This window comes from Mastomys coucha, unplaced genomic scaffold (genome assembly GCF_008632895.1).
Source record: "Mastomys coucha isolate ucsf_1 unplaced genomic scaffold, UCSF_Mcou_1 pScaffold1, whole genome shotgun sequence".
Classification (NCBI taxonomy): Eukaryota; Metazoa; Chordata; class Mammalia; order Rodentia; family Muridae; genus Mastomys; species Mastomys coucha.
This window is the reverse complement of record NW_022196891.1, coordinates 77867905-77893253: the sequence shown is the minus strand read 5'-3', so window position 1 is coordinate 77893253 and position 25349 is coordinate 77867905. Positions and strand designations below refer to the sequence as shown.

General features: G+C 51.1%; 1 protein-coding gene across 3 annotated transcripts in view; it reads right to left on the bottom strand.

Annotated features, from left to right (window-relative positions):
- Tmem63a (transmembrane protein 63A) overlaps positions 1-23381 on the bottom strand; it is a 35796-nt gene extending 12415 nt beyond the window's left edge. Inside the window, exons 1-14 of one of the 3 annotated variants that reach the window (XM_031391242.1) lie at positions 23361-23381; positions 18326-18528; positions 15069-15148; positions 12627-12693; positions 11803-11840; positions 9708-9850; positions 8617-8668; positions 8203-8311; positions 6417-6487; positions 4294-4374; positions 3926-4049; positions 3444-3577; positions 2279-2416; positions 1292-1445 (exon numbers count right to left, since the gene is read on the bottom strand). In XM_031391242.1, coding sequence (XP_031247102.1) covers positions 1292-1445; positions 2279-2416; positions 3444-3577; positions 3926-4049; positions 4294-4374; positions 6417-6487; positions 8203-8311; positions 8617-8668; positions 9708-9850; positions 11803-11840; positions 12627-12693; positions 15069-15148; positions 18326-18514 — 1380 coding nt within the window. In that variant the 5' untranslated portion in view covers positions 18515-18528; positions 23361-23381. Of the gene's footprint in view, positions 1-1291; positions 1446-2278; positions 2417-3443; positions 3578-3925; positions 4050-4293; positions 4375-6416; positions 6488-8202; positions 8312-8616; positions 8669-9707; positions 9851-11802; positions 11841-12626; positions 12694-15068; positions 15149-18325; positions 18529-22834; positions 22962-22996; positions 23094-23360 lie in introns of those variants that run through there. The other 2 variants (XM_031391238.1, XM_031391235.1) reach the window with 2 other exon arrangements.
- Between the last annotated feature and the right edge of the window lie 1968 nt (positions 23382-25349).

The following is a 25349-nucleotide window of genomic DNA, read 5'->3' as shown; positions in this document are numbered from 1 at the left end:
GTTAGGAATTGTAATGTAAATACCTGGTATGCAAGGATATCTGATATGCTACCCTTGTGAAAATGTTGTTTGACCCCCCAAAGGGGCACTGACCCACGGGTTGAGAACCTCTGATCTAAGGTGTCCCACAACCCCAACCAACAGAGCTCTTTTCATGTGTCTTGTGCCTTACGTCCCTTCTGTGTGTGTGCGTGTGTGTGTGTGTGTGTGTGTGTGTGTGTGGGTGGGTGGGTGTGGGTGGGTGTGGGTGTGTGTGTGTGTGTGTGGGTGGGTGTGTGTGTGTGTGTGTGTGTGTGTGTGTGTGTGTGTGTGGTGTGTTATGTATGTACATCTATGTATGTATGTATCATTGGAAGCACTGCTTAAAAGGAATTCTGCATTGTATATTGGGAGATTTGTTTGATTGGTTGGCTGGTCTTTTCTTTTTTTAAATGTGTGTTTGTCTTTGTGGTCTATGCGCACATGTTTAGTCAGGTGCGGAGAACAGAGCAGCATGCAGTTAGAAGCTGTCTGACGTGGTACTGGGAACAGAGCCCATGTCCTCTATAAATGCAGTAGGCAGTAAGTGCTCTTTACTGTGAGACATCTCTCTGGACCTGGATGGTCTGTTTTTGAAAGAAGGTCTCTCTCTGTAGCCCAGGCTGGCCTTGAATTTGCATTAATTCTCCTGCCTCTACCTCGAAAGTGCTCGGATTGCAGGTGTGAGCCATCACACCCCTGTGTGTCCCGCTTTCGTTATAACCTTACCAGAATGACTATGCAGTTTTTCATAATCTTTGCACATTTTTCCAGGCTGGATACCCTTCATTCAACTGAAACGCTCTTTCCTGTTGAGCATTAGACTGGCTCCATTAAATGAATATAACTGCATTACCAAAAAAGGCACTCCAATAAACATCGCCATGCCTGCTTTCAGCTTAAAAGGGCAAACGTAGGCTAAGAGTGCTCCATTCGATATGACTGCTTGTTGTGCAGTATGAGGACCTGAGTTCAAATCCCCAGCAGCCCATGTAGAAAGCCAGGTTTGCACATGTCTATGCCCATAGCTCTGTAAAGTAGCGGAGGCAGGAAGATCATGGGAACAGGGCGGGGCGGGGCAGGGCTGGGGGAGATGAGGGTGGTTCTAGCCACCAGCCAATTGCCAGGTCCAGAGAGACTGTCTCAAAGTAACAGAGCAAGACAACCACTGTCCCTCTCTAGCTCCCACAGTGGCCTGGCCCACTGCGTCAAATCCTCCACATCCAGGTCTCACCGCTCCCTGCCACCCTCTTCCCGCAGGCCGGTCACTCACATTCAGTGCGTGGATGGGTTTGGTGACGTTGAACTTGTCCATGGTAGATATAATGATGGAGGGCGTGGTCAAGAAAAACAGCACCACAAACAGAGAGAAGTTGATGCCCAGCCACTGAAGCCACCAGCGCACACCCTGGATGGAGAGATTCTTCCTGCAAAGGCAACACCAGCCCAGAGGCTTAATCTCTCAGACACAGACCATCTGCCACAACAGCGGTGCCCTTGCCTGAGGTAGATCTGGTCAGTTTTAGGAAGGCCACACTAAGGCTCTGGCAGAGGCTCCTCTGGACCCCAAGAGCAAAATTAAAATAATAAAACCAAAGAAAATAGAATAGTATCTGGAATATCATAATGTTTAAATATTTGTTAAAAAGCTGGACATAGTGGTGGCACACGCCTTTATTATCAGTACTCAGGAAGCAGAGGCAGGCAGATCTCTGAGTTCAAAGACAGCTTGGTCTACGTAGTAAGTTCCAGGACATCCAGAGCTACATACTGAGACCCTATCTCAAAACAACCAAAAAAATAATAAAATAATAAATAAATAAATATTTGTTTTTAAAAGTTAAAAAAAAAAAAAGGGCTGGAGAGATGGCTCAGCGGGTAAGAGCACTGTGACTGCTCTTTCAAAGGTCCTGAGTTCAAATCCCAGCCACCACATGGTGGCTCACAACCACCCGTAATGAGATCTGACGCCCTCTTCTGGTATGTCTGAAGACAGCTACAGGGTACTTATTCATAATAATAAATCTTTGGGGCTAACCAGAGTGAGCAGAGGTCCTAAATTTAGTTCCCAACAACCACATGAAGGCTCACAACCATCTGTACAGCTATAGTGTGCTCGTATACATAAAATAAATAAATAAATAAATAAATAAATAAATAAATAAATAAAGGCAGGCCACATGTATGCCCCAAGGTAAGCAGGCATCCTCCGGAAGGAACCTGGGTCTCTCTCCCACTCATCCCCAGTCTGGGAACTTACCAGCAGATGTCCTCAGGATAGGAGGCAAAGGCGACCGTCCACTTGGAGACGCAGAGCTCTCTGCTATAGGAAGATGGCTGGGGCTCCCCTTTACACCGAAGGCCCTGGCACTTGCAGGCATTGAAGTCTTTCAGTATGCTGTCAAGAAAGGCAAGGCTGTTACTGCAGTTCCCCTGGAAGCCACCGACATCCACAGCCACTGCAGACAGAAGAGAGCGAGAGCACGGAGTGCCACCTCGCCATCACTATCTTATTATAACTGGTGCTAGGCAAGACCGGCGTTGGCGTCGTCGGCGTCGGCGGCGTCACCATGACGCGACAGGCAAAAGGTTGCTACCCCATTTTACAGACAAGGAAGCTGAGGCCCAACATCAGATTTAGCATCCCAGATACCTGGCCCAGCTTCCGTGTTGTTTGTACTGCCCTACTACAACATGCTCCAAGGGGCCACCTTATGACACTCCATATGACACTGGACCTCAAAGCTAACTCTGTTCCAGCCCAGTGGCTCCATCTTCCCAGCCCTCATTTTGTCCCCAGGCCAGGAACAGCATCAGGTCACATCACACACTGCCCATTCTTGAAGTTCCCTCCTAGGACTCCTGGCCCACCCCCACCACCGAAGGCTTCTGCCTGCTTTGGCTGCCCATAAAGAAACCCACAGAATCTTCGCTGCTACCCGAGAGTGTCTCCTCCTCCTCCTGCTACAGTCTGAGGCAAGAGCCCTTGGTAACATCCCAGAGACCATCCCCAGAGCCACCCGAGGCACAGAAAACACAAGAGGCTTGGTTTCCTCTCTGTACCCTCCACGTACTCAGTGCTCTAAGGTGAGATGACACAAGAGCGAAGGCCTGTGGGCAACACTGGCTCCAGGATCCTGTAGCCATGGACACCCAGAGTGCTCCATTTGCCAACAGACAGAGGAGAGGAGGTCCTTGGGTCCTGAGTGTCAATCCACCTGACAGAATGCTGCATGCAGAAGCAGCAGGGTGGACCCGGGCTAGCTGGGGGGAGGACCCGGTAAGAATCAGCAAGAACCGTGCCACGCCCAGCTACCAGCTGTCACTCAGACATAAGCCGGACTTCCCCCAAGAGGGGAGAGCAGTGTGCCTCTACACAAGACACAAGAGTCAGCAGGTGGAATCGGGGGTGCAGCCACACTTACTAGGTAGCCATGGACTTCTCACGGAAGGTGACAAAGGCCATTCCTAGGGGCTGGTCCTGGACCCGGCACTCTTCGGCGGTAATCCTCTCCAGCAGGTTGTCGTTCATTTGAGTGTAGTAAGAAATAGCGTCTTCCTGCCAGAAGACACAGCCCCCCGGTGATGTGGTCATGCTGTGTGTGTGGGTGTGTCTGTATGTGTGTGTGCGTGTCTATATGTCTGTGTGTGTGTATGTGTGTGTATATGTGTCTGTGTGTGTCTCTCTGTGTGTATCTGTGTGTGTGTCTGCGTATGTGTCTGTATGTATATGTCTGTATGTGTGTCTGTGTGTGTGTCTGTATGTGTGTCTGTATGTGTGTGTCTGTATGTGTGTCTATATGTGTGTCTGTGTGAGTGCTGAACATATACTCTATCACTTGTTACATCCCTACCCCCAGACCCCTGCCTGTCCCCTGCTCCAGGCAGATGGGTGGCAGTGCCTCACCTGCTCACAGCCCTGTACTTCACAGCAGCAGAATTGGCCACAAGGCTTGGGGTTGATGAGGGTCCGGCGGCCTGTCTTCGCCTGCAGGTTCGTGTAGTAGATAAGGCTCTTCTCGGTCTTTTTCCTGTAGGTGGGAGTGAGGCACAGAGTCAGACCCTCCATCCTGACAGCACACCACAGCCAACGATCAGTCACCACCGGCAGGGGAAGAGTTTAGCTTTGAGATCCAGAAAGAGGCAAGACCACCCTCCCTCCCCACCCCCCCACCCCCACAACTGAAGGGTCCCAGCAAGGAAGCAAATGGGCATCTCAGGGGAAGGGGTGGGAAAGCTGCAGGCCAGCTGCACTCTGGCATCCACCTCCCTTACCTCTCTTTGCACAGGTAGATCAGCTTGGCCACGCTGTAGCACAGCTGCACATCCACCACCTCACATGTGGGATACGCATCCCTGTGGCCAGCAAGATGGAAGGGGGGGGGGGTGCGACAAAGAAAGCCATTGAGAGAGACCATCCCTGCAGGGATGACCTCCCCTACCCACCCTTCCATGAGAGCCGTGATAGCTCTGTCTGATGATTGCCCCTAAGTTTCCACAGAGGGGAAATTTAATACAAAGGGGTGCATGTGTGCCTGTGCGCGCGCGCGCGCGTATGTGTGTGTGTGTGTGTGTGTGTGTGTGTGTGTGTGTGTGTGTGTGTGTGTGTTGATGGCTTATTACAGTTACATCCCTTGCCCCAGAGGCATTTTTTTTTCAATAACATGAAACTAATTGCCTTAAACCAACAAATTTATACTCTTTCAGTTTTGGGTTGGTGGAAATTTCTCATGAGAAATATGAACATACCAGGACTGAGGTATGTCTCACTGGTAGAGTGCTCAGCCACAGGTCCCATCCCCAGCACCAAAAAGAAAGAGCGCAGCATTACCCTCCCCAGGCACTCAAAGGAAGAGAGTGGTCATTTGTTCTAGGAATGGGTCTACCTTCGGCTATCACCGAAATCCTACTCAAGCCACAACTTTCCTGAGGGCAGTGAACTCCCAAGAGTGTCGAATAGAAAACGGCAGGAAAATGTCTACACACACACACTAACAGTCAATAAAATACCTGCCTCACCAAAGGTGACGGTTCTTGTGCTTAGCATCACACAGCCAGTGAATGTTTGAGCCAGAAGCTGAATCCAGGCAGCCTAGCTCAGCCAAAAACTACCACAAAACGCCTCTGTACCATACACAAACCACTGTCCACGTGACTCCTGAGGACTGCAGGCCCATATTAGGCACCACCTGCTGCTCTTCCTAGGTCCTGGAAATACAGCCTGCTTAAGCTTGTATTTTAGTGAGTGTGTGAGAAGGCAAGCCCACGGATGGGCCAACTAGTTTGTTGGTCAGGAGGACCAGTCCTGACCTCAACAAGAGCTCAGACGAGGGCCCGGGATGTGGTTCAGTGGTAGAGTCTTGGGCTAGTAAGATTCAATAATCGGAACCACAAAAGATGAGGGGAGAAAAGGCTTTGAGAAGGAGATTCGCCGCAGTGAACGTGACCCTGCTGCAGAGCAAAACCACAAGTCCTCGGCTGTGCACAGGCCCCCAGGCCTTCCTGAACAGGGAGTGTCTAAGTCACACACTGTCTGCATGGCAATGCCGACACACATTTTCCTACTTAAGACCGTACATGACGTGGGCACACTCAAACGTACGTAGCCTAGCAAGCAACTTAGAGGAACTTTTTTCCCAAGGGATGGGGAAAAAAAAATCATTCCAGTATCAAGCGAATAAGCAAATATATTCACACACATGTGCAAATATTTCCTAAATCGTTGTAGTTGCTGGCAGAGAGAAGTGTCAGTAACTTTAAGCATCCTCTTACAGTTCTCTTTATTGCTAATTACTCGCCTAGTGTTTTCTTCACAAGCTGCACAAACTTCATCTGCAGCTAAATCCTGGTATTTGCTGCGGTGGCAGAACTGACAAGGGAGGACGAGAGGCTGACGCCTCAGCCGGGGAGTGACCTGGTGAGGGGTCAGGGGAGAGACCTGGAGCTCCTCTTTTTGCTAAGGAACCAAGACTGAGCCTTTCCTGTGCTTGTAAGCACTGTCCTCTCTCCCTGCAGGGCTTGTGGCCGCAGAGGCTGCACCAGAGCCCTTGACAGCCAACAATAGGCTTTCCCTATAGACAGCCAACATCCATGGGCCTGGGAGACCAGCTCTGCATGAAAGCTCCACTCTTATGCTGCGTGAACTTTAGCCTGCACTCTGGATCCTGGGTCCCGGAACCTTAACCACGACTGCCGCAGAGTACACACCAGCCCAGCCAGGCTGCTGGCACAGCTCTGCAGGTCCACTCCTAGAAGCCACTTGATACCTATGGTAGGGAGCGATGAATCCCTCATACTCAGGCAGAAGACACAGGTGTCCTCCTATAGCACAGGCCTCGGGGGCCCGGGCCCTCCACAGCCCTGTTCACCACGAGTGGCTCACGGGGTCTCTTTCTTACCGGAAGTGGCTCTCCACAGTCTCCTTTCTGGCTTCTCTGGGGAGTCCTGTGATGAACAAGGTTTGTCTCACCTGCCAGGGAACATACAAAGAGAAAGTCAAGGGGTGATTGGGGAGGTGGGATGTCATCATAAGGAAGATGGTAGATAGGAGGTTAGGGTTTTCTCGTTCTTGGCCTTGAAGAGGCCCAGGGGTGTTATATATACACAGCATCCCTTTCCAAAGGAACTCATGAGACTCCTTAGCAGAGTGGGGAACTGAGAAAGGTACAGAAAGGGGTGCGGCTCAAAGGAGCCACACAGCACATCACAGAGGGTCACCCGTCCTTAGCCCAGGCAGTTCTGACTTGGAGGAAGAGAGTCGGTTTGTTTGTTTGTTTTAAGATTTATTTAATGTATGTGAGTACACAGTCACTCTCTTCAGACACACCCAAAAAGGGAATCAGATGGTTGTGAGCCCCCATATGGTTGCTGGGAATTGAACTCAGGACCTCTGAAAGAGCAGTCAGTGCTCTTAACTGCTGAGCCATCTCTCCAGCTGCATTTTGTTGTTGTTGTTTTTGTTGTTGTTTTGTTTGTCAGTTTAACACAACCTAGAGTCACCCGGGAAGAAGGAACATCAATTGAGGAATCACTCAGATCCAATTGGTCTGTGGCCATATTTGTGAGAGACTGTCGTGATACATGATTGGCTGGGCAGTGGTGGTGCACGCCTTTAATCCCAGCACTTGGGAGGCAGAAGCAGGTGGATTTCTGAGTTGGAGGCCAGCCTGGTCTACAGAGTGAGTGCCAGGACAGCCAGGGATATACAGAGAAACCTTGTCTCAAAAAAAAAAAACAAAAAAGAAAAAAAAAAAGACGATTGATGTCAGAGGGCCCCGCCCACTGTGGGTGGCACCATCCCTAGGCAAGCGGGTCCTGGACTGTGACTGTACAGGAAAGCTAGAAGGCTGAGAGCCTAGGGATGGGTCATGAAGGGGCACTCTGCCTTTCCATTTCAGTTCCTCCCAGACTTCCCTCAATTTCTGGATGCGTGAGCTGAAGTGAACTCTTTCCCTCCCCTAAGTTGGTTTGGGTCATGGTGTTTATCACAGTAACAGAAAGCAAACTAGAATGGGAAGTGTGTTGTTTTCACAGGCTAAGTTATCAACCGGAGCCTGGCACACGTCAGGCAAGCACTCTAGCGCTGGCTCACCATCCTCATGGACTTCTTTACCTCACAGCGGTAGCTACAAGCTCTGACCCCACAGATCAAGTAGCAACTGACAAAGGAAAATTTCCAAATTGTCACTTACCAATAAATTAAATAATGACCCTACTACTAAGTTGGATGTGCTGGTATGTACCTATTATTCTAACCCTTGGGAGGTGGGGGCAAAATGAGCATGTGTTCAAGGTCATCTTGGCTGCCTAGTTACCTCAAAGGTCCCTGTCTTTAAAAAAAATAGTGATAGATGATGGTGGTGGTGGTGGTGGTGATGGTGGTAATGGTGGTGATGGTAGTGGTAGTGGTAGTGGTGATGATGGTGGTGGTGATGATGGTGATGGTGGTGATGGTGGTGGTGGTGGTGGTGGTGATGGTGGTAATGGTGGTGATGGTAGTGGTAGTGGTAGTGGTGATGATGGTGGTGGTGATGCCAGGTGAGTGCATAAAGACAGAGATCAGGTTCCAACACTCTTTGAGTTCACTAGGGATGTGGTTCTGTGGAGGCCATGGGGACTGTCCCCTCCATCTCTCACCTGAGCACCCCCGCCCCAGAACATCCCCCAGGCCCCAGCTTCACTCACCAGACTCTCCTCTTTGTATCTGATGGACCGTGTGTGATGCCACATAAAGCCCACGGTGAGGAAGAGGTAGATGACAGAGAAGACAGTGTGCAGCCAGAGGAGGTCATTGCTAAGGAAGACACACCTGTTATCACAGCTGGGCATCCCAACAGAAGGGACAGGGTGCAAGGCTGGGGCTGAGTCATCCACAATGGGTACTCTGCTAAGAGCCAGTGGCTTTGCCCCCAACAGAGGCCACAGTACTTCAGAGAGATCCCTATTCCTACACGGGCTCTAAGCCTCCTACAAAACTGAAGCTGCCGAAGATATGTTCCCACCACAGCCCAGCAGCCCAGCAGCTCTGAGGTGTTTCCAGCCTGCTCTCGGCTCCCACACCAGCCGCCTTGGTGGTCAGCAGGCTCCATCCATACTCACTCCGTCTGCAGGTTAGCTATTGTGGTCCTCCCAAAGCTGTAGGGGTCCTTATCTGCAGAGAAGCAGACACTCAGTGCCGGGGTCACCGTGAGAAACCAGCAAGGGGCCTAACCGACCTTGGTTTATATCAGTCTGCAGCTCGGGGGAGGCGGAGTACAAGATGACTGGACCAGATAGAAGACAACGACATCCATCTGGCTGTTTAAACCTCTGTCACTCATGACCTCTGCTACGGCTCGCCGTGCCAGCAAGAGTCAGAATTTTTTTTTGTTGTTGTTGTTTTTTGAGACAGGGTTTCTCTGGGTAACTCTGGCTGTCCTGGAACTCACTCTGTAGACCAGGCTGGCCTCAAACTCAGAGATCTGCTTGCCTCTGTCTCCCAAGTTCTGGGATTAAAGGCATGTGCCACCACCGCCCGGCCAAGAGTCAGAATTTAAGTTCGCCCGGCACGGAGGTTTGCCTTAAAGATGCTTTGGTGAGAACTAGCAGCGGCCTCGGTTACCAGCAAGAAAGTTGAGAACCTGAATTTCACAAGTGGATCTGTGATGGCGTTTTTGGAAGCTAAGGAGATAGAACTCCACAATAACTTTGACTGCATATCACAGGCATTGGGTCCATGAATGGCGGCCTCCAGGCTTAGATAAAGGTAGGAAATTGAAAGATGCATTCTAAAGCTGGGGTGGTGGACTCTACTCATAATTCCAAAACTCAGGAGGGTGAGGAAAGGCTAGCCTGGACTACATAGTAGGATCTTATCTCAAAAGAACAAGCAAAAACACACTTGCTGAAACCTGCCCAATTCTATCGGCCTTGTGGTTGGTTGGTTGGTTGGTTGGTTGGTTGGTTGGTTGGTTGGTTGGTTGGTTTGCCAGTTTTTCCCTACTTAGAACCAAAAACTGATATTTAAGGGGTCCCAGCTCGCAGCCCAGATTCGGAGGGATTCTCTTCTAGATCTTTACTTGGATGGTAATTTTCCCACAGTCACCCTAAGACTGTCCCACATCCCCCTAGGGTCTACCCTACCAATCTGAGTCCCTTCCCTAGAGCCCTGCTTCATCCCAACCCAGGCGCTGCCCAAGAAAGGGTCTCACCCAGCAAGTCTCCTGAGAGGTTGACAGGCAAGATGACACACAGGGACAAGAAGCTGATCACCACCAGCAGGAAGATGATGTGCCTCTGGAAAGACAGGTAGTGGATGGCGTCCTCCCCGCACCACTCCAGGATCTGGTCGTCACTGGTCAAGACAGACGCAGAGACACTCTTAACGGTTAGTGGTGGAAGAAGCCAGGCCTACAAGGCCTTGCATGGAGCGTTCATCCAGTCCTCATGAGAATCGTAGGAGACAGTACTTCATGCCACATCTTTTTGATATATTTGTTCTCAAAGATTTATTCATTTATTATATGTAAGTACACTGTAGCTGTCTTCAGACACCCCAGAAGAGGGCACCAACGGATGGTTGTGAGCCACCATGTGGTTGCTGGGATTTGAACTCATGACCTTCGGAAGAGCAGTCAGCACTCTCAACTGTTGAGTCATCTCTCCAGCCCTTTATGCCACATCTTTTACTTAGATCTATGGGGATACCAAGGCACAGAAAAACTGTGTAGCTTTAAGAATCACACAACTTGTAAAAGCAAAGCTATGAGACATGAGTTCCTGGGCCATCTCCAGTCCCAGCACCATGCGCTCAACGAATGAACTACCATCTCCCGTGGTCTGTGCTCCCGTCATATGATGGATGGATGAAGCAGGTGCATACAACTTTCCCACAATCCCTACTTGCTTCCAGAGCAAGGTGTCGACTGAAAGTCACTTTGGGAATGCCATGCAGTGCACCTGGGCCCTCCTTCGCACTATATCTCCCATTCCCCAACCCCAGGATGGGTTAGGAGACTGAAGTGAGCTGTGTTTTGAACATTCTCTGTCTCATTCCATCTAACTGTATAACTCCTTCCCTCTGTCCCTGCAATGGCCCTAGAAATGTGAGAGTAACTTGAGCCACCCTCCTACCCACAAAGAATTCCTGGCCCAGTTGGAAAGTCCCAGGCTCACAACAGCCAGATTTCCTTCTCATAGAGGAGGAGGCTGAGGGGTTCCACCTTCTCCTCCCCATTCTGCACACAGGGGGTTCTAAGGCTCCTGCTCCAGAGACCAGGTAAGCCCTGCATGGTAAAGCCAGGAAAGCAAGCAAAGAAACATGAAAAAAAAGTGAACTTGCACAGCCCAGCACTGGCATCTGGCACCGTACCGTACTGTGGACTCACATGGTCATCACACAATGGGCTCAGAACTGTCCACTTGCCACCTCTCACACCCAGCAGAGTTAAAGCACATCCAACTGCCAAGGGTGCTCACAGACATGGCAGTGGGCATCATGCTTGCTCGGTGCTTCATTTCGGGATGAGATGAGCTTTGTTGCTAACATCTTTCCGCTTCCCAGCAAGCCAGGCACGCGCCCACGGCTTCCTCTTGCTTCAGGAAGTTCACTGGCTTCTCCGTGAGACCCCGCCTCCCGCCAGCAACCTCGGGGACAATTCCCACACACAAATCAGGTGGAAAAACTGAGGCCTGAGGAGAGGATCTCAGAATCCCCAAACCAATTTCCCAAATTCCACAATGTCCTTTTTTTAAATGTAGTATTATGTAATCTAATTAAAGTTGTGTTATTTTGTTTTGGGGGGGGTTGTTTTGTTTTGCTTTAGATAGGAATTATTCTACTTGACATCTCACAATGATTAGACATGGATACGAACTCTGCTAGATGGATTTATATGCATCAGAACCAGTAAGTGGGAAAATTAAATTCATTTAACTAAGAGCTGGGGATATAGCTCGGAAGTACGGCACTTGCCTACTCTGCACAAAGCCCTGGGTTCAAGTCCATACTCAGGCAGCCGCCTCAATTGCCTTCAAATGTTTTCCACTAGATTCGAGAACCCCTGAATTCCGACTGCAGTTTGGGGATGTCTGAGCCCCAGTACGACTGTGTACACAGAAGGCCTCCTTCTTCTCCGTGCCCTGACTACAGGGACTGCCCTATCACCTCGGTGCACTGTTTGGGTCCTCAACCGGAAAAGTGCGAGAGACACCACTTCAGACTCCAACGTCTCAGCTACTTCCTCCTGAATGGCCAAGCACTCACACGAAGTCACATGCCCCAACGGACACCCCCATCTTACTCACTGCAGGCGGAAGATGGCCGTCAACCAAGGGCAGCATCCCTGGAGACAGAGAGCAGGCATTAGCACGCAGCACCTACGTCTTTGGGAGGCAGATACACTCACATCTCTGAGATCGAATCGCCACTCCGACTAGAGCTGTGTAGAACAGGATTTCCCTTCACACACTTGCTGAGTTGACCCCCTAACTCTTCTTCTTTGCAAGGCACAACCCCATGGCCGGTGGGGATTTTAAAAAAAAAAAAAAATGACACAACAGAAACCAGTCTAGGGCATTGGAAAGCACCCAGCCCAGGCTTTAGGGAGGGAAAGAAATGTGTGTAGGCTCCATGACCTCTCAGGTCTTACTGCTCCATAAAGCCAGCCTGTTACCAGCTGGGAAAGACAAATATTTGCTTGTCACTCAGTCAACAGTGACTAAGTACCTACCAGATACCTAGTGCTGGGGACAAGGTTGGATGAGGCAGGATCCCTGCTCAGGTTTGGCTCAGAATCTAGCAGACACGTCAATAATTAACTCTTCTACAAGAACCACAAAGGTAAGAGACAAGCTGTTGGTAAAGCCCAGGAGAGCCACAGCCCGCTCTTCCTGGAAAGTGAAGGGGGCCTTGCCGTGAGGGGTCGTTTAACCACTGTCTCCTTCTAGAATACTTCCAAGCCCTCGTGTTTCTGTCCATGTGGAGGGGAGCTTTCCCCAGAGCCGAGCGCTCCCAGTCATGGTTAGTCACTAAACCAGGAGAGCAACCGCCTAGACCTCAATCAATCTTTACTGCCAGGCCGTACCCTCTGCCCTTCGAGGCGCAAAACAGCCACCCATTGGATACCAACCAGCTCATTTTCAAAGTCCTGTTGTCCTGAGGAAGAAGAAGAAGAAAGTCTCTGGAATCTGGCCTCACTGTAGACACAAAAGGAAAAAAAAAAAACAGATAAGTAATTCTGAAATTAAAAAAGGTTGAATATACATGTCCAGTATTTTGCTTTCTAATCTTAGAGTTCAGGATCAAAGTTATCGACTCTCAGTGGTGGCAGCAAATATATACTACTCCAAAAAGCATATGGAAGCAATGCCCATAAACCCATATGGCATAAAACTCAGTGATGTATGGACTGTGTACAGGGCCAGGGTATCAAGGGACTGTAGCTATGTGCACACCCCAGGGCCAGAGTATCAAGGGACCATAGCTATGTGCACACCCCAGGGCCAGGGTATCAAGGGACCGTAGCTATGTACACACCTTTCAACCTCAGCACTGACCGGTCCACCTACAAGAACTTCAGGGTGTTGCCTGTTTACTGTGCATTTCCTAACACATCCAAATCAATGTGTAATGCTGCATTTTATCCTACCACAGTGACTGGAATGACAGGTAATAGGGGCTTCATTCCAGAAAAACAGCCTGAGAAAGAGTGGACACGGACACACAAGGGAGCAGGGGAACAAGTTGTTAAGGAAAAACAGCAATACTCGCAAGGCCTCATCATTGGAATGGGCCCCCTCAAAACACATACCTATGGGGGCTGGAGAGATGGCTCTGTGGTTAAGAGCACCCGCTGCTCTTCCAGAAGACCTGGGTTCAATTCCCAGCACCCACGCGGTGGCTCACAACCATCTGTGACTTCAGTTCCAGAGGACCCGACACCCTCTTGTGGACACTTTCTGAACTCTGCCAGCACCAAGCACACATGTGGTACACAGACATGCATGCATGTATTCATGTAAAACACCCATACATATAAAATAAAAAATTGTAATGGGGGGGCTCCTCCTTCTCCGAGGGGAGGAGGAGGGATATGGGGAGAGGAGCTGTGGGGAGTCCGAAAGAAAAGGGGCTGGAGAGATGGCTCAACAGTTAAGAGCAATGACTGCTCTTCCAGAGGTCCTGAATTCAATTCCCAGCAACCACGTGGTGGCTCACAGCCATGTGTAATGGGATCTGATGCCCTCTTCTGGTGTGTCTGAAGACAGCTACAATGTGCTCACATTCATAAAATGAATAAAATGTTTTAACAACAACAAAATAATCCTATGACAAGTGAAGAAGTATCTTCTTGGAAAAACCAAATTCGCATTCTACGTAAGAAAAACTGTGAAAAAACACATGTATATGCATACACACTATATTTTATCTAATTTAAGATACCAGTGGTAATCGGATACAAAATTTCTAAATGACTCATTAAGAGAGATACAATGTTGCCAATTAAGCTACAATTGATAATACTCCCGTGTTGGGCATGGTAGTACACACCTGTTATCCCAGGACTCAATTGAAGGCGGAGGCAGGAGGATCATAAGTTCAGAGAGACAGAGAGAGAGAGAGAGAGAGAGACAGAGAGACAGAGAGACAGAGAGACAGAGAGACAGAGAGAGACAGACAGACAGACAGACAGACAGATTAGAAAGAGACATTCCAATTCTAATGGTGAGAAAATGCTAAAGTGTGCATGTCAAAGTGAATGAACTGATATGTTAAATACGGTGCTGTGTGTGTGTGTGTGTGCAGATGTATGTGCACACACATGTGGCGACCAGGAACCAACACGTGGCATCTTCCTGAGTGTCTCTTATGTTTTGAGAGAACCTCTCACTGAACCTGGAGCATGATGCTGTGGCGGAGGTGTTTTGGTGTTTTGGTTTGGTTTGGTTTTTTTTTTGGTTTTTTTTGTTTTTTTTGGGGGGGGATGGTGGTTTTTGAGACAAGGTTTCTCTGTATAGCCCTGGCTATCCTGGAACTCACTCTGTAGACCAGGCTCGCCTCAAACTCAGAAATCCGCCTGCCTCTGCCTCCCAAGTGCTGGGATTAAAGGCTCCAAGGTGGTGTTCTAAGGGCGATGTGTGCAAAGTGAACAAAAAAATGGCCTCCTCCTTCCCTGGTGACAAAACTCTAAAAACAATGCTGATCTTCCACAGCCTGAAACCAGAGCCCCCGGAAACAGAGGATCTCCCCCTTGGTTTCCTGTGAAACAGGCAGCTCTAAGCAGCGAGGCTTCACAGGGATCTTTGGTGAGCAAAATAAAGGAAGATACAGTTCCTGGCATAAGCCTGGCTCCAGTCCATCCCAGAAATACACACACATGCATACATATATACATATATACATACATATATACATACATACACACATACACATGCATATACATGTAAATGTACATGCATCAACATGCACGCATATATTCACAATGCACACATATCCATACACAATATTCACACCCAGAAGGATGCACAGATGTACTCACATTCTAGGTAAAATGTCCTGTTGTTTTACTTACCTGCCTGCTTCCGATACCAGGGCTATGCGGCCATAATCCCAGAACCTTCTCCTTATGATGGAAAACACCAGGATTAAAAACTGAAAGGAAAAAGGAGAGTGAGTCAAAGTAGACTGTCTGGGCTCTGGGGGTAGCCAGACTTAGAGGGTTAGAGGACTCCATCCACACAGCTCAGCCGCCTGGCACCACCCTCCACTATGCCCACACCACCAACATTGTCACACGGCCTCAGGCCTGGATGGAGTCTTTCTAGTCCAGCACATCAGCCACAGCAGACCCCAAGTCAGAAGGTGAGGTCTGACCCCACCAGAGTGGAAAAAGCCCCTCCCCTCTTTACCTCAGACCAAAACCTTGTTCTTAGAGTCAAGCCCTCACTAGGTAGCCCAGGCTTGCCTCCAACTCCTGAGCTCAAGTGATCCTCCAGCCTTAGCCCTCGGTAGCTGAGACTACAGGTTTGCACCTGGCTTTGGTTTTTTTTTTTTGCTGTCCTGGAACTCATTCTGTAGACCAGGCTGGCCTCAAACTCAGAGATCTGCCTGCCTCTGCCTCCCAAGTTCTGGGATTAAAGGCATGCGCCACCACCGCCCGGCTGGCTTGCTTTTTTTAAAAATTACATTTCATTTGTTTTGCGTCCAATTCTTCCCCTAAAGGCAAGCTTGTGGACTCCACACAGCGAGTGCATCCATCCAATGAACCCCGTGATGCCCTGGTGCTCTAGGCCAGCCCAACCCCAGAGAGCTGGGACAGAAGAACAGGCCTGTGTGACAGCAACAACCTTATGGACTTTAGAAATGAGACCCACTTCTGCCTAATATGTCCAAATGTCTGAGACACTCACCTGCCTCCTCAGACCCTTGACCTCCGCCTTGGCCAGCTCTCTAGTGTGTCTCTACCTCTCTCTCCAACTTACAGAGGCTCCTTTGAGAGTCAGAGATGGGGGAAAGACATCGAAAACAGCACAGGCCTGCCTGCTTTGGTCATGTGTTTATTTAGTGGAACCTGGCACCTTAGATGTATTAGGTTTTGAGGGCAGATGTTATTTCATTAAGGGCAATCCATAAGCCCTGAATTTCTGTGGGATTTTCTTAAGGTGAGTCAGGAAGTTATAGTGGCTATTCCTGGTTGTCAACTTGACTACACCTGGAATGAACTACAATCCAGAATTGGAAGGCTCACCTGTGTTCCTAATCTGGTGGCTAGGAGATATACAAATTTCTGATCTGGATCGTGGCATGGAGCTCTTGAGGCATAGTGGCTATGAATCCCAGAAGACTAAGGCAGGGAGATCTCTGAGTTCAAGGTCATCTGGGACAAAGCAAGTCCCAAATCAAGGCTCGGTGGCACACACCAGTAATCTGGGCCCCACCTTCTGCTGGAAACCTACATAAAAACATTGGAAGAAGGAAGAGTTGCTCTCTCTCTTCTTTGCCTGCTTGCCTTGTGGGCCTGAACAACTGCTAGATGCTTGGACTTCCATTCACAGCTGCTGCTGACCGTTGTTGGGAGTTGGACTACAGACTGTAAGTCATCAACAAATTCCCTTACTATATAGAGACTCCCCATAAGTTCTGTGACCCTAGAGAACCCTGACTAATGTGATGAGGATGATGTGTTCCCAAAGACAGATGAGTCCCACTGTAGAACAAGCACAAGCAAGCCCCTTGGGATACAGTCACCCTCTGTCATTTCTTGCCTCTCTGCACACAGTGTGGGCATCTCCCCCAACACCTAGCTCTTCTCTGGTTCCAACATAGCCTCCACTTGACCCTATAAATTCCCGCAATAAAAACCCAAACTCAGAGGGCTTAGGGTAGCACAGAATGGCAAAATATGAGAAGACTTGGACTCACTCTCCGGTGCCAATGACAATAATCTCCCCAAATCCATGATGGCTGAACAAACCTGCCATCCCGCCTCTTTGAGTAGCTGAGAGAGGAGGATTATTTGAAGCCAGGAGCCCAGAGATCATCTGCAGCAACATAGTAAGACCCTGTCCCTCATGGGGGGGAAAAAAGGCTTCTCCCAACACAATCTAGATAAAAGTGACTTTCCCCTAAGCTGCTCCCCACTTAGTCCTGGCCAGACCCCTCACCTTGGCCAACTCTCCCCATCTGCCACACCGCCCTGCCTGCTCCCCCCTCTGGGCCCACAAGCACGAAGAACCATTCTCCTGCCAGAAGGAGCTTGCTGGGAATGTTTGTTGGGATTCCATGTTTCCTGAAAGCCAAGGTGGAAACAGGCCGTTTCCCGTACCAGCCCAGATGAGAAACCAGGTAGCAAACCTCAGAGGCAACAAAGTGACCTTGATCCCAGGAACCAAAATTAGGAAGAGATGCCCTTCCTGTGGTCAAGTTTAGGGGTCAGGAAATGTGGGTGTAGGAAGCCCTGCTCCTGCCTGGCAGGAAGTGGGGTCCCCTGACTATCTCCCCTTTCCATCCTAGCTTCCCTACTCAACCTGGCCACCCAGCTCCAGGAAGCCCTAGGATGTGAACTCCACCCTCCCATCTACCCCACGGTCTCCGTTCTTAGAAGCTAAGGTCCAGGGAACAACTGTTCTGGGGGTGTTTGTGAAAAGACAGTACATGTTAACCCCAAGAAACCTACACTAGTCAGGCTGGGATATGGTTCTGTAGGAAAGTGCCTGTGGAGTGTGGCATATGCACAAGGCCCTGGGTTCTAGCCCTAACCAACCATACACGCACGCGCACGCGCACATACACATGCAAACTTGCACACATGCACGCACACACACACATACACATCTCAAGTGTTGGTGAGTCACACCGCAAAGATAATAACCCCTGTTTCAAGGGAAGAATCTTCGTGGACAGAAGGTCAACATTAAGGAAAGAGATACACGTCCCCTAAGGTCAGCTCAAAGAACCTATTTCTGGTTCCCGAAAGTCCCGGGCATCCCAGGGCAAAAGGAAATACCACTCACACATTAGTAGTCGCACCTGCTCTAACCCTGGTCCATATCCCCCGTTTGCACCTCTCATGCCGCCCACCCTGAGGGCCAGTGAGACAAGACAGGGCTGGCTAGTGGCTATGTAATCTGGATCTCGCTGACACACAAGGCCCTACGCAATCCCCAAGTCCTCTGAGGAAGGAATCATTTCAATGGTTCCAGAACTCAAGGTCTACCCCATGTCCAGGCTCACAGAGCACACACAGGCATAAGCACCTACCTCACGAGAGTTTCCTAGAAGGTCCTAAAGAACAAAAGGTTAAATACATAACTGAGAGGGGAATCTTACCAGAAAGCAACTGACATCTAGGAGCAGGACCGTGGGGATGCCTCCAAAGGTGACCCCCTGAAGCACAGTGCTGTTTTTGGCTGAGTTGTAGCAATAGGAGTCATTGGGCGGCCGGTCCCTAAGACCCAGACGCTCACGGATAGACACAGCCTTGGAAGGCCAGGGATCCAGGAACGGGGAGCTGGTCATTGTGCCTTCTCTCCCTAGGGAACAAGAAGTGTAAGATCAGAGTGTGAACTCGCCATTTCCCCCAGCCAGGGCTACCACAGCCAAAGGTAGGTGCTTCCCATCTGCCCACGCCCACGCAGGTGGAACACAGAACCGGGGCATCACAACTCTGTGCATGGTAGAGTCCACAAAGACTAGCTCCATTTATAGGGACAGCCCGGACGGTCAGATTAGAGGACCGATTCAGGGATGCGAAGAGCAGATGCCCCAAAAAGGAGTAAATGAGATAAAGGGGTGAGGGTGGTCAGAGGGAGCCCCTGCTGAAGTTCCTCCTAGCCTCAAGTGCTGCTGGGAAAATAACTCCCCAAGAGTCCTCAGAGCATCCAGAAACAGACAGGAGAGAGGAAAGAGGACCACAAAGGCTGGGGAAAGGAAGAAGGCTTCAGCCGCCAGCTGAGGACAGCCAGGAACACTGTTGGTCCATCAGAGAAAAGGACAGGAGGCCACCCCAAGTACCCTCAGAATGTCAGAGCCGGGCTCTCCAGAGCTGGTTACTTGTTCTTGGAACCTAAGTTCCAGAAACTTAAAGCCAGCCATCTTCCAAACTAAGAAGCTGGGTGCAGCAGGATTGAACCTCCAACCCCGACTCCCAGAGCCTGGGTCTTCACTCAGTAACTGCCGACAGAACATAGGCCTTCCCAGAGAGAGGCAAAAGTGGGAGGGACAGCCAAGAGGCCTAGGCCCTCTCCAGGGCGAGGCTCAGGCTCAGGGCACAGCTGTGCTCAGCTCCACCCTCTTCCATTCACGCCTCCCCTCTAACAGAAGGTTCAGTGTTTCAAACAGGCACAGCTGCAGGCTGCGGTGCTGACTCCTGAAGGCTCCCAGAACCCCTGGCCAATTTAATGGAAATCTACAGTCTGTCCCCTGGCACTGAAGCCTGAGGACTTGATGCCCAGTTTCTGGCCTGTTTCACATCCTTTATGAGTGCGATGTCGTAAGGAGGCCCCTCCCTCTCCAGGCTCCCACCTCCCCAAGTCTGCTTAAATTGTAATCCTCAGAGGACTTCCTTCCTCAAAGTCCATCCCTTCTCCCTATCAGAGAGGCAGAAGTATTAGGGTCAAGAAAAGGGGGGGTGTAGAGAACCGGAAGCAGATGTCTGAACTACGGAAAGTGTTAAGTGAGGGGTTCTGGGTTGGGTGGGGTGGGGTCCCAGTTCTGACTCCTGACAGTGCTGTGCAGACCCACACAGACCCACACACACACCAGGCACAGACTCACATATGCAATACACACACACACAGACCCACACACACACACACACACCAGGTACAGGCTCACATATGCAACACACACACATACTCAAGCCCTAGCACACACTCACACTTGCAATGTTCCTGGCAGAAAGTGGGAGAAGGATGGGGCGGGTGGGGACTGGGCTTCAGGGAATGGACCACTTTCTTCTTCTATAAGGGACTTGCAGCGGCTGTAGGTAGACATGTGTTTGGTACCATAAGGTCAGTGGCTGTGAGCAGTCATGGACGGCACCTCCACCTGGAGCCGAAGTTTCTGCTTCTCTCTCTCCTTTAAACCTCACCCAGAGGAGCAAGGTCTCAGAAGACCTGCCACTCCAGCCCTCGAGGAGGAAATAGGAGGATCAGGATTTTAGGGCTAGCCCTGACTACACAGAAAGCTTGAGACCAATAGACAAGGCTCCAGTCTCGGTTGCGGACACCTCCTGAGGTTTCAGGCACCCCAGGCACTAATGGAAATCTCCACAGAAGTCTGTTTCAAAGGGGAAAAAAAAAAAAACCCACCAGGATGTGAAACATCCCTGCCTGGTGATGCAAGACTGTACAGTTGCCACACTTGGGGAGGAGGGACTGCGGGCATCTGCTGGAGATGTCCTCAGATGGATCAGCCCCTCCCACGCCCCACCCCTGACAGCTTCAAGTCCTAGTGAGTCAGGCCTCTGCTCTGGCCTGCTTCTCATGTCCTGCTAGGCTGTTGTTCACTTTGACCTGCCCCTGCAGCACCAACATTGCCACGCTGTCCTGATGCCACCAGTGTCATATATAAGTCACAGGAGAGACACCTGCTCCCAGTATAGAGTTTCACAGCAGGAACCCTCTACACTCTGCTGGTACTCTGAGACCTGCCCAAATGTCTCCTATGCCACATGCCCACTTTCCAGTCTTGCCCAGTGAGTTTTCTTCCTACCTGGCTGTGTACCTAAACTCCTAGAACAAGATCTCCGCCACCTCCCTGGGTTCCTCTGCAACGCCCTGTTCCTCTCTCTTCACCTGGCAGGACCTGCAGCTCCAGCTTCACGCCTCTCGTCCAATGGAACGAGGCCCTGCCAAGGTCAGGAGGGCCTCTCTCCCTCAGAAGCACAGTGGCTCTGGGCTTGAGGTGGCATACCAAGCCAAGGCCTCATAGAGACACCGAGAGGGCTGCCGCAGCACCCAAAGGTCCCCTAAAGCTAGAACCGGGGGAAATGGGCCACCACAGAGCAAATAAGGAAGGCTTGGAAGGAGAAAGGGAAAAACATCCTCATAAATGCTCACAGAGGGAGTGCTGTCCCAAGGAAGGGAGGGGCAGGGGTGGTGCTGGATGCAGGGGGGGGATAGGAAGGGTGACTCACCAAAGCCACTCTTTCAGGGGCCTGGAGAAACAGAGAAGCCTTGACCTAGGAGGGTACCTAATGGCCGACCACATTAAGTCTTTTTTCTCTTGTCAAGCAGGTTTCCCAGGAGAATCTACAAAGTTTGATAAGAACTAAGGGAGGGCTAGGCAGTGGTGGCACACGCCTTCGATCCCAGCACTTGGGAGGCAGAGGCAGGCAGATTTCTGAGTTCGAGGCCAGCCTGGTCTACAGAGTGAGTTCCAGGACAGCCAGGGCTATACAGAGAAACTCTGTCTCAAAAAGGAAGGAGGATGTGGTGGTACCCACCCATTTACCGCAACATTCAGGAGGGAGCGGCAGGTGGATCTCTGTGAGTTCCACCTGCCTCTGTGAGGCCATCCAGGGCTGCATATTAAGACCCTGACTCAAAAGCCAAACAGAAGAACTAAGGGACTCCACAGCCAGGTCGACTGTGCTGCCTCTGGTAGACACCAAGGGCAGCAGCTCTGCCTCAACATCCCCTGGGGGCTAGAATCGGGGAAATCAAATACGGCAGAGCCAACAAGGATGGCTTGACTAGCAAGAAGATCCGAAGCCGCAGTCCCAGACCCTCGGCTCCTCCCGTTGGAGTGACCTGTCCTCACCCAGCAGCTACATGAAGAGTCCGAGGCTGCTATAGAAACATTCCCTGGGCTCTCAATGAGCCAGCCCTTTCTTGCCTTCCCAAAGGAACACGCTCTGAGAGGGCAGATGGGAGCACACCCACCAAGGGGCAGCCAGCCCAGGCGGAGAAGGCTCTGGGTGTGGGGAAGAAATCGTACAAGCCCCTAAGGGATGGGAATGCTGCTCAAAGCCAAATGTATGCCTAGAATGTGCAAGGCAAAAGGCCGTATTCACAACTTCATCACTACATGGGATGAGGGGGCCAAAAAACAAAACAAAAAAGTAATTAGACACTGTGGTCTCAGGAGCCCTGCCTAGGCACACACACTTAGCAATAGACACCATCCCACATCTAATGAATATTCGTATACACAAATGCTCAGAACCTCCTCCACCTCATCTGCACCCCATACTCTCAACAGGGCAGGCCCGGGGACCTAGCCAAAGCTTCAGGACAGAAAAGTTGTTCCCAGGCCTTTTGCAAAAGTCCCTACAGCTGTTGGCCCCTGTTTGGCACTGAAAGACCGCAATTCCACCTCACCCGAGGTGTCAAGTAGCCGGGCTTATCAGGTCTGGGTAAGTTGTTGTCGGATGTGGTTTCTCGGTTGTCGCAGCTCTTCCCTCCCTCCCCCTCCCGCTCTTCCCCAAGTCCCCGGTTTTCCTCCACCGGGTGCTACCCAGGCAGGAGGGAGTGGTCGCCCGGACGGTACGAAGTCCGCTCAAGCCGGGTCTAGCCTCGTTAAGAAATTAAAGAAGAGAGGGCTCCGACGCTGCCCTTCGGGTTAGGCGGGGAGATCGGAGCCCACAAACAAACTCCAAAGCCCGCGGAGGACGTGGAGGGAAGGATCCGCCACGCAGCCAAGGGCGGTCAGGAAGTCCCAGCGGCGCGGGGTTTGATTGGCACTCTCTAGCCACCTACCCCGCTACTGTCACCGGACAGTCGCCCGCGAAGGCGATCCGAGGCGCCCAGCCCCCCGACCCCCAGGACCCCGGCCCGCGCGTCCTGGGAGGGGCGAGCCGCGACCTCCCCGTCGCTGTTCCCCTCCCCAATTTACCTGCGGCGGCGGCGGCGGCGGCGGCGGCGCGGCGCGCGCGCGCGCCCGGGGGAGTGGTCAGTCCCTACCTGGCGGGGCGGGGCGGCGTCCCCGCCACTTAAAAGTTACAAAGTGAAACTCCGGCGCCTCTTGCACATGCGCAGAACCGCGTCAACGCGTTACCTAATTTGGACTCTTCTTCGCTCTCCCCGGTGCCTGCCGGACCTCGAGCACGGTGGACCGGGCAATGAGCCCCTCTGTGGTTCTCTAACGCTGGTCCACGCGTGGCCGTCCTCACGGAGGTCTAGGGGCGGGACCAGACCAGCTAACGCCCACAAGGCTCGGGGGGATGGGGGGAAGGATGTCCCCGGACTGCTTTTCCTTTGTGCCCTAGCACATCCCCACTGCGAGGGCACTGGGCCGTGCCTAGGAGGGTGGCGGCGTTGGAAAGCATCCGCAAATGTTCGTGATTGAATGTTCCCCAGGAACTTCTAAGCTGGCCCAGTTGGGTTGCAGGGCGGAGGAGCCCCAGGCCCAGTGGACCTACCCTGTTCCCAGCCATCTGTAGCCAAGAGAGCCCCGCCGCGTCAGAGAGCCGGGACCTTGAAAGTTCCGAAGCTCTATCCTGCCCCAAATAAAGTACATACAGCATTTCCAGCGTTCCCTAGGACCGCATGTTACTGCTCCGCCCCGGGCCAGCAGCGTTGCCAACTGGGGCCAAACACGCCGAGCGTCTAGTGTGTTCTGGCTGGGATTTGGAGGTTTCCAGCTAACCAGCGGCCTCTGCACCTGCTCTGTGCCCTCACCGAGGCCAGGACCGACCGCTGGATGTGTTAGGGAAACGGAGTAAGGATTCTGACGGGGCCACTGCTGCAAACCACCTACTTTCAGGCTTCAGTTTCCACACGGAAAGGAGTGGGACCAAAGCTTGCTGTGGAGTTCTGGCCAACACTGACACCGCCATGCCTGAGCAGCTCCTCATTCCCCGAGGCATAGTTTTGCTGCTTCTCTAACCTCACTTCCATATCTGAGCTTTCATCTTCAACTGTAAAGATAAAAATACTCTCGCAGCCTCCCCGGTCCTGATTCTAGCCCAGCCTGCGGCTATCTGAAACGGTGTTTCTTTCCTCTCTCCGTTCTCTGTCCCTTCCCACTTCCATTCCCCACCACTTAAGCACCCAGCTAACAGTTCATTTCCCAGAACCGTCCTCTGTCCTTGTCTTTTCTTTGTTAGGGACCCTACAACTAGCTTCTCTAGGTCCCTGGGTGTAGGCCCCTGGTCAGGCGCTTGGCTCCTCAGATCAGCTCTGCCAGATCTTCTCCTGGCTCCCATCCCACATCTTTAGTCCTCATTTCTGCCTTTGTTGATGATGCTGACACCTGCCTGGCCTGTGCCCTAGGGTCTCACCCCAGGCATTAGGATAATGACCCAAATACCAAAGAAAAGGTTAGGGCCTTTGGTAAGGGATGGAAAGGATTTCCATGTCTGGTCTTCCGTGCGTTCCAGTTGTTTCAAAGTCCAGAGAAAGCTGGAAGGCATCGGTGTGTGGGTTGACGAAACCTGGGCTAGAAATATAGCTCAAGTTGGCAGAGTGTTTGGGTGGCGTGCATGATAGATACCCAGTGACGCAGAAGCCGGTCATGGTGGTACAAGCCAGTAATCGCAGCACTCCGGATGTGGACGAAGGATGAGAAGTTCAAGGTTTAAGCTCAGGATAAAGGAGCTTGCCGCGAAAACCTGACGAGCTGAGTCTGACCCTCAGAACCCACTGTTGAAAAGGGGAACCAGCTCCCTAAAGTTTCCATCTGACTATTACAGCACATGCTGGCTGCTGCTCGCGTGTTCACACACTCACACTCACATACTCTCTCTCTCACACACACACACACACGATTTAATTTTTTAAAATGTTTAAGGTCAGCTAAGCAGTGGTGGCACATGCCTTTAATCTCCAGGTTCTTTTGCAAAGTGATTTATGGACCACACGTGATCCGAACTAATGGAATGATCTGGCACTTCTGCCCCAAGGAATTTTTCTGCAAATCCAGAGAGCTGTGTGCGGGTCGTGCGGTTCCTAGGCAGAGGCAGGCAGATTTCTGTGAGTTTGAGGCCAACCTGGTCTACAGAGTTCTAGGGCAGCTGAGGCTACACAGAGAAACCCCATCTGGAAAAAACAAAAACAAAAAATCAAAGCCAGGCAAGGCTTTAGTCGAAGCACTTGGGGCACAGAGATAGGCAAATCTCTGAGTTTGATGCCAGCCTGGTCTTAAGAATGGGTTCCAGGACAGCCAGGGCTACACAGAGAAACCCTGTCTTTTTTGGGGGGGAGGTGTTGGGGGGGTGTTTTCGAGACAGGATTTCTCTGTGTAGCCCTGGCTGTCCTGGAACTCACTCTGTAGACCAGGCTAGCCTCTAACTCAGAAATCCGCCTGTCTCTACCTCCCAAGTGCTGGGATTAAAGGCATGTGCCACCAGTGTCCGGCCCTCGAGCTTCTTTCTTTTCTTTTCTTTTCTTTTTTTTTTTTTTTTAAGATT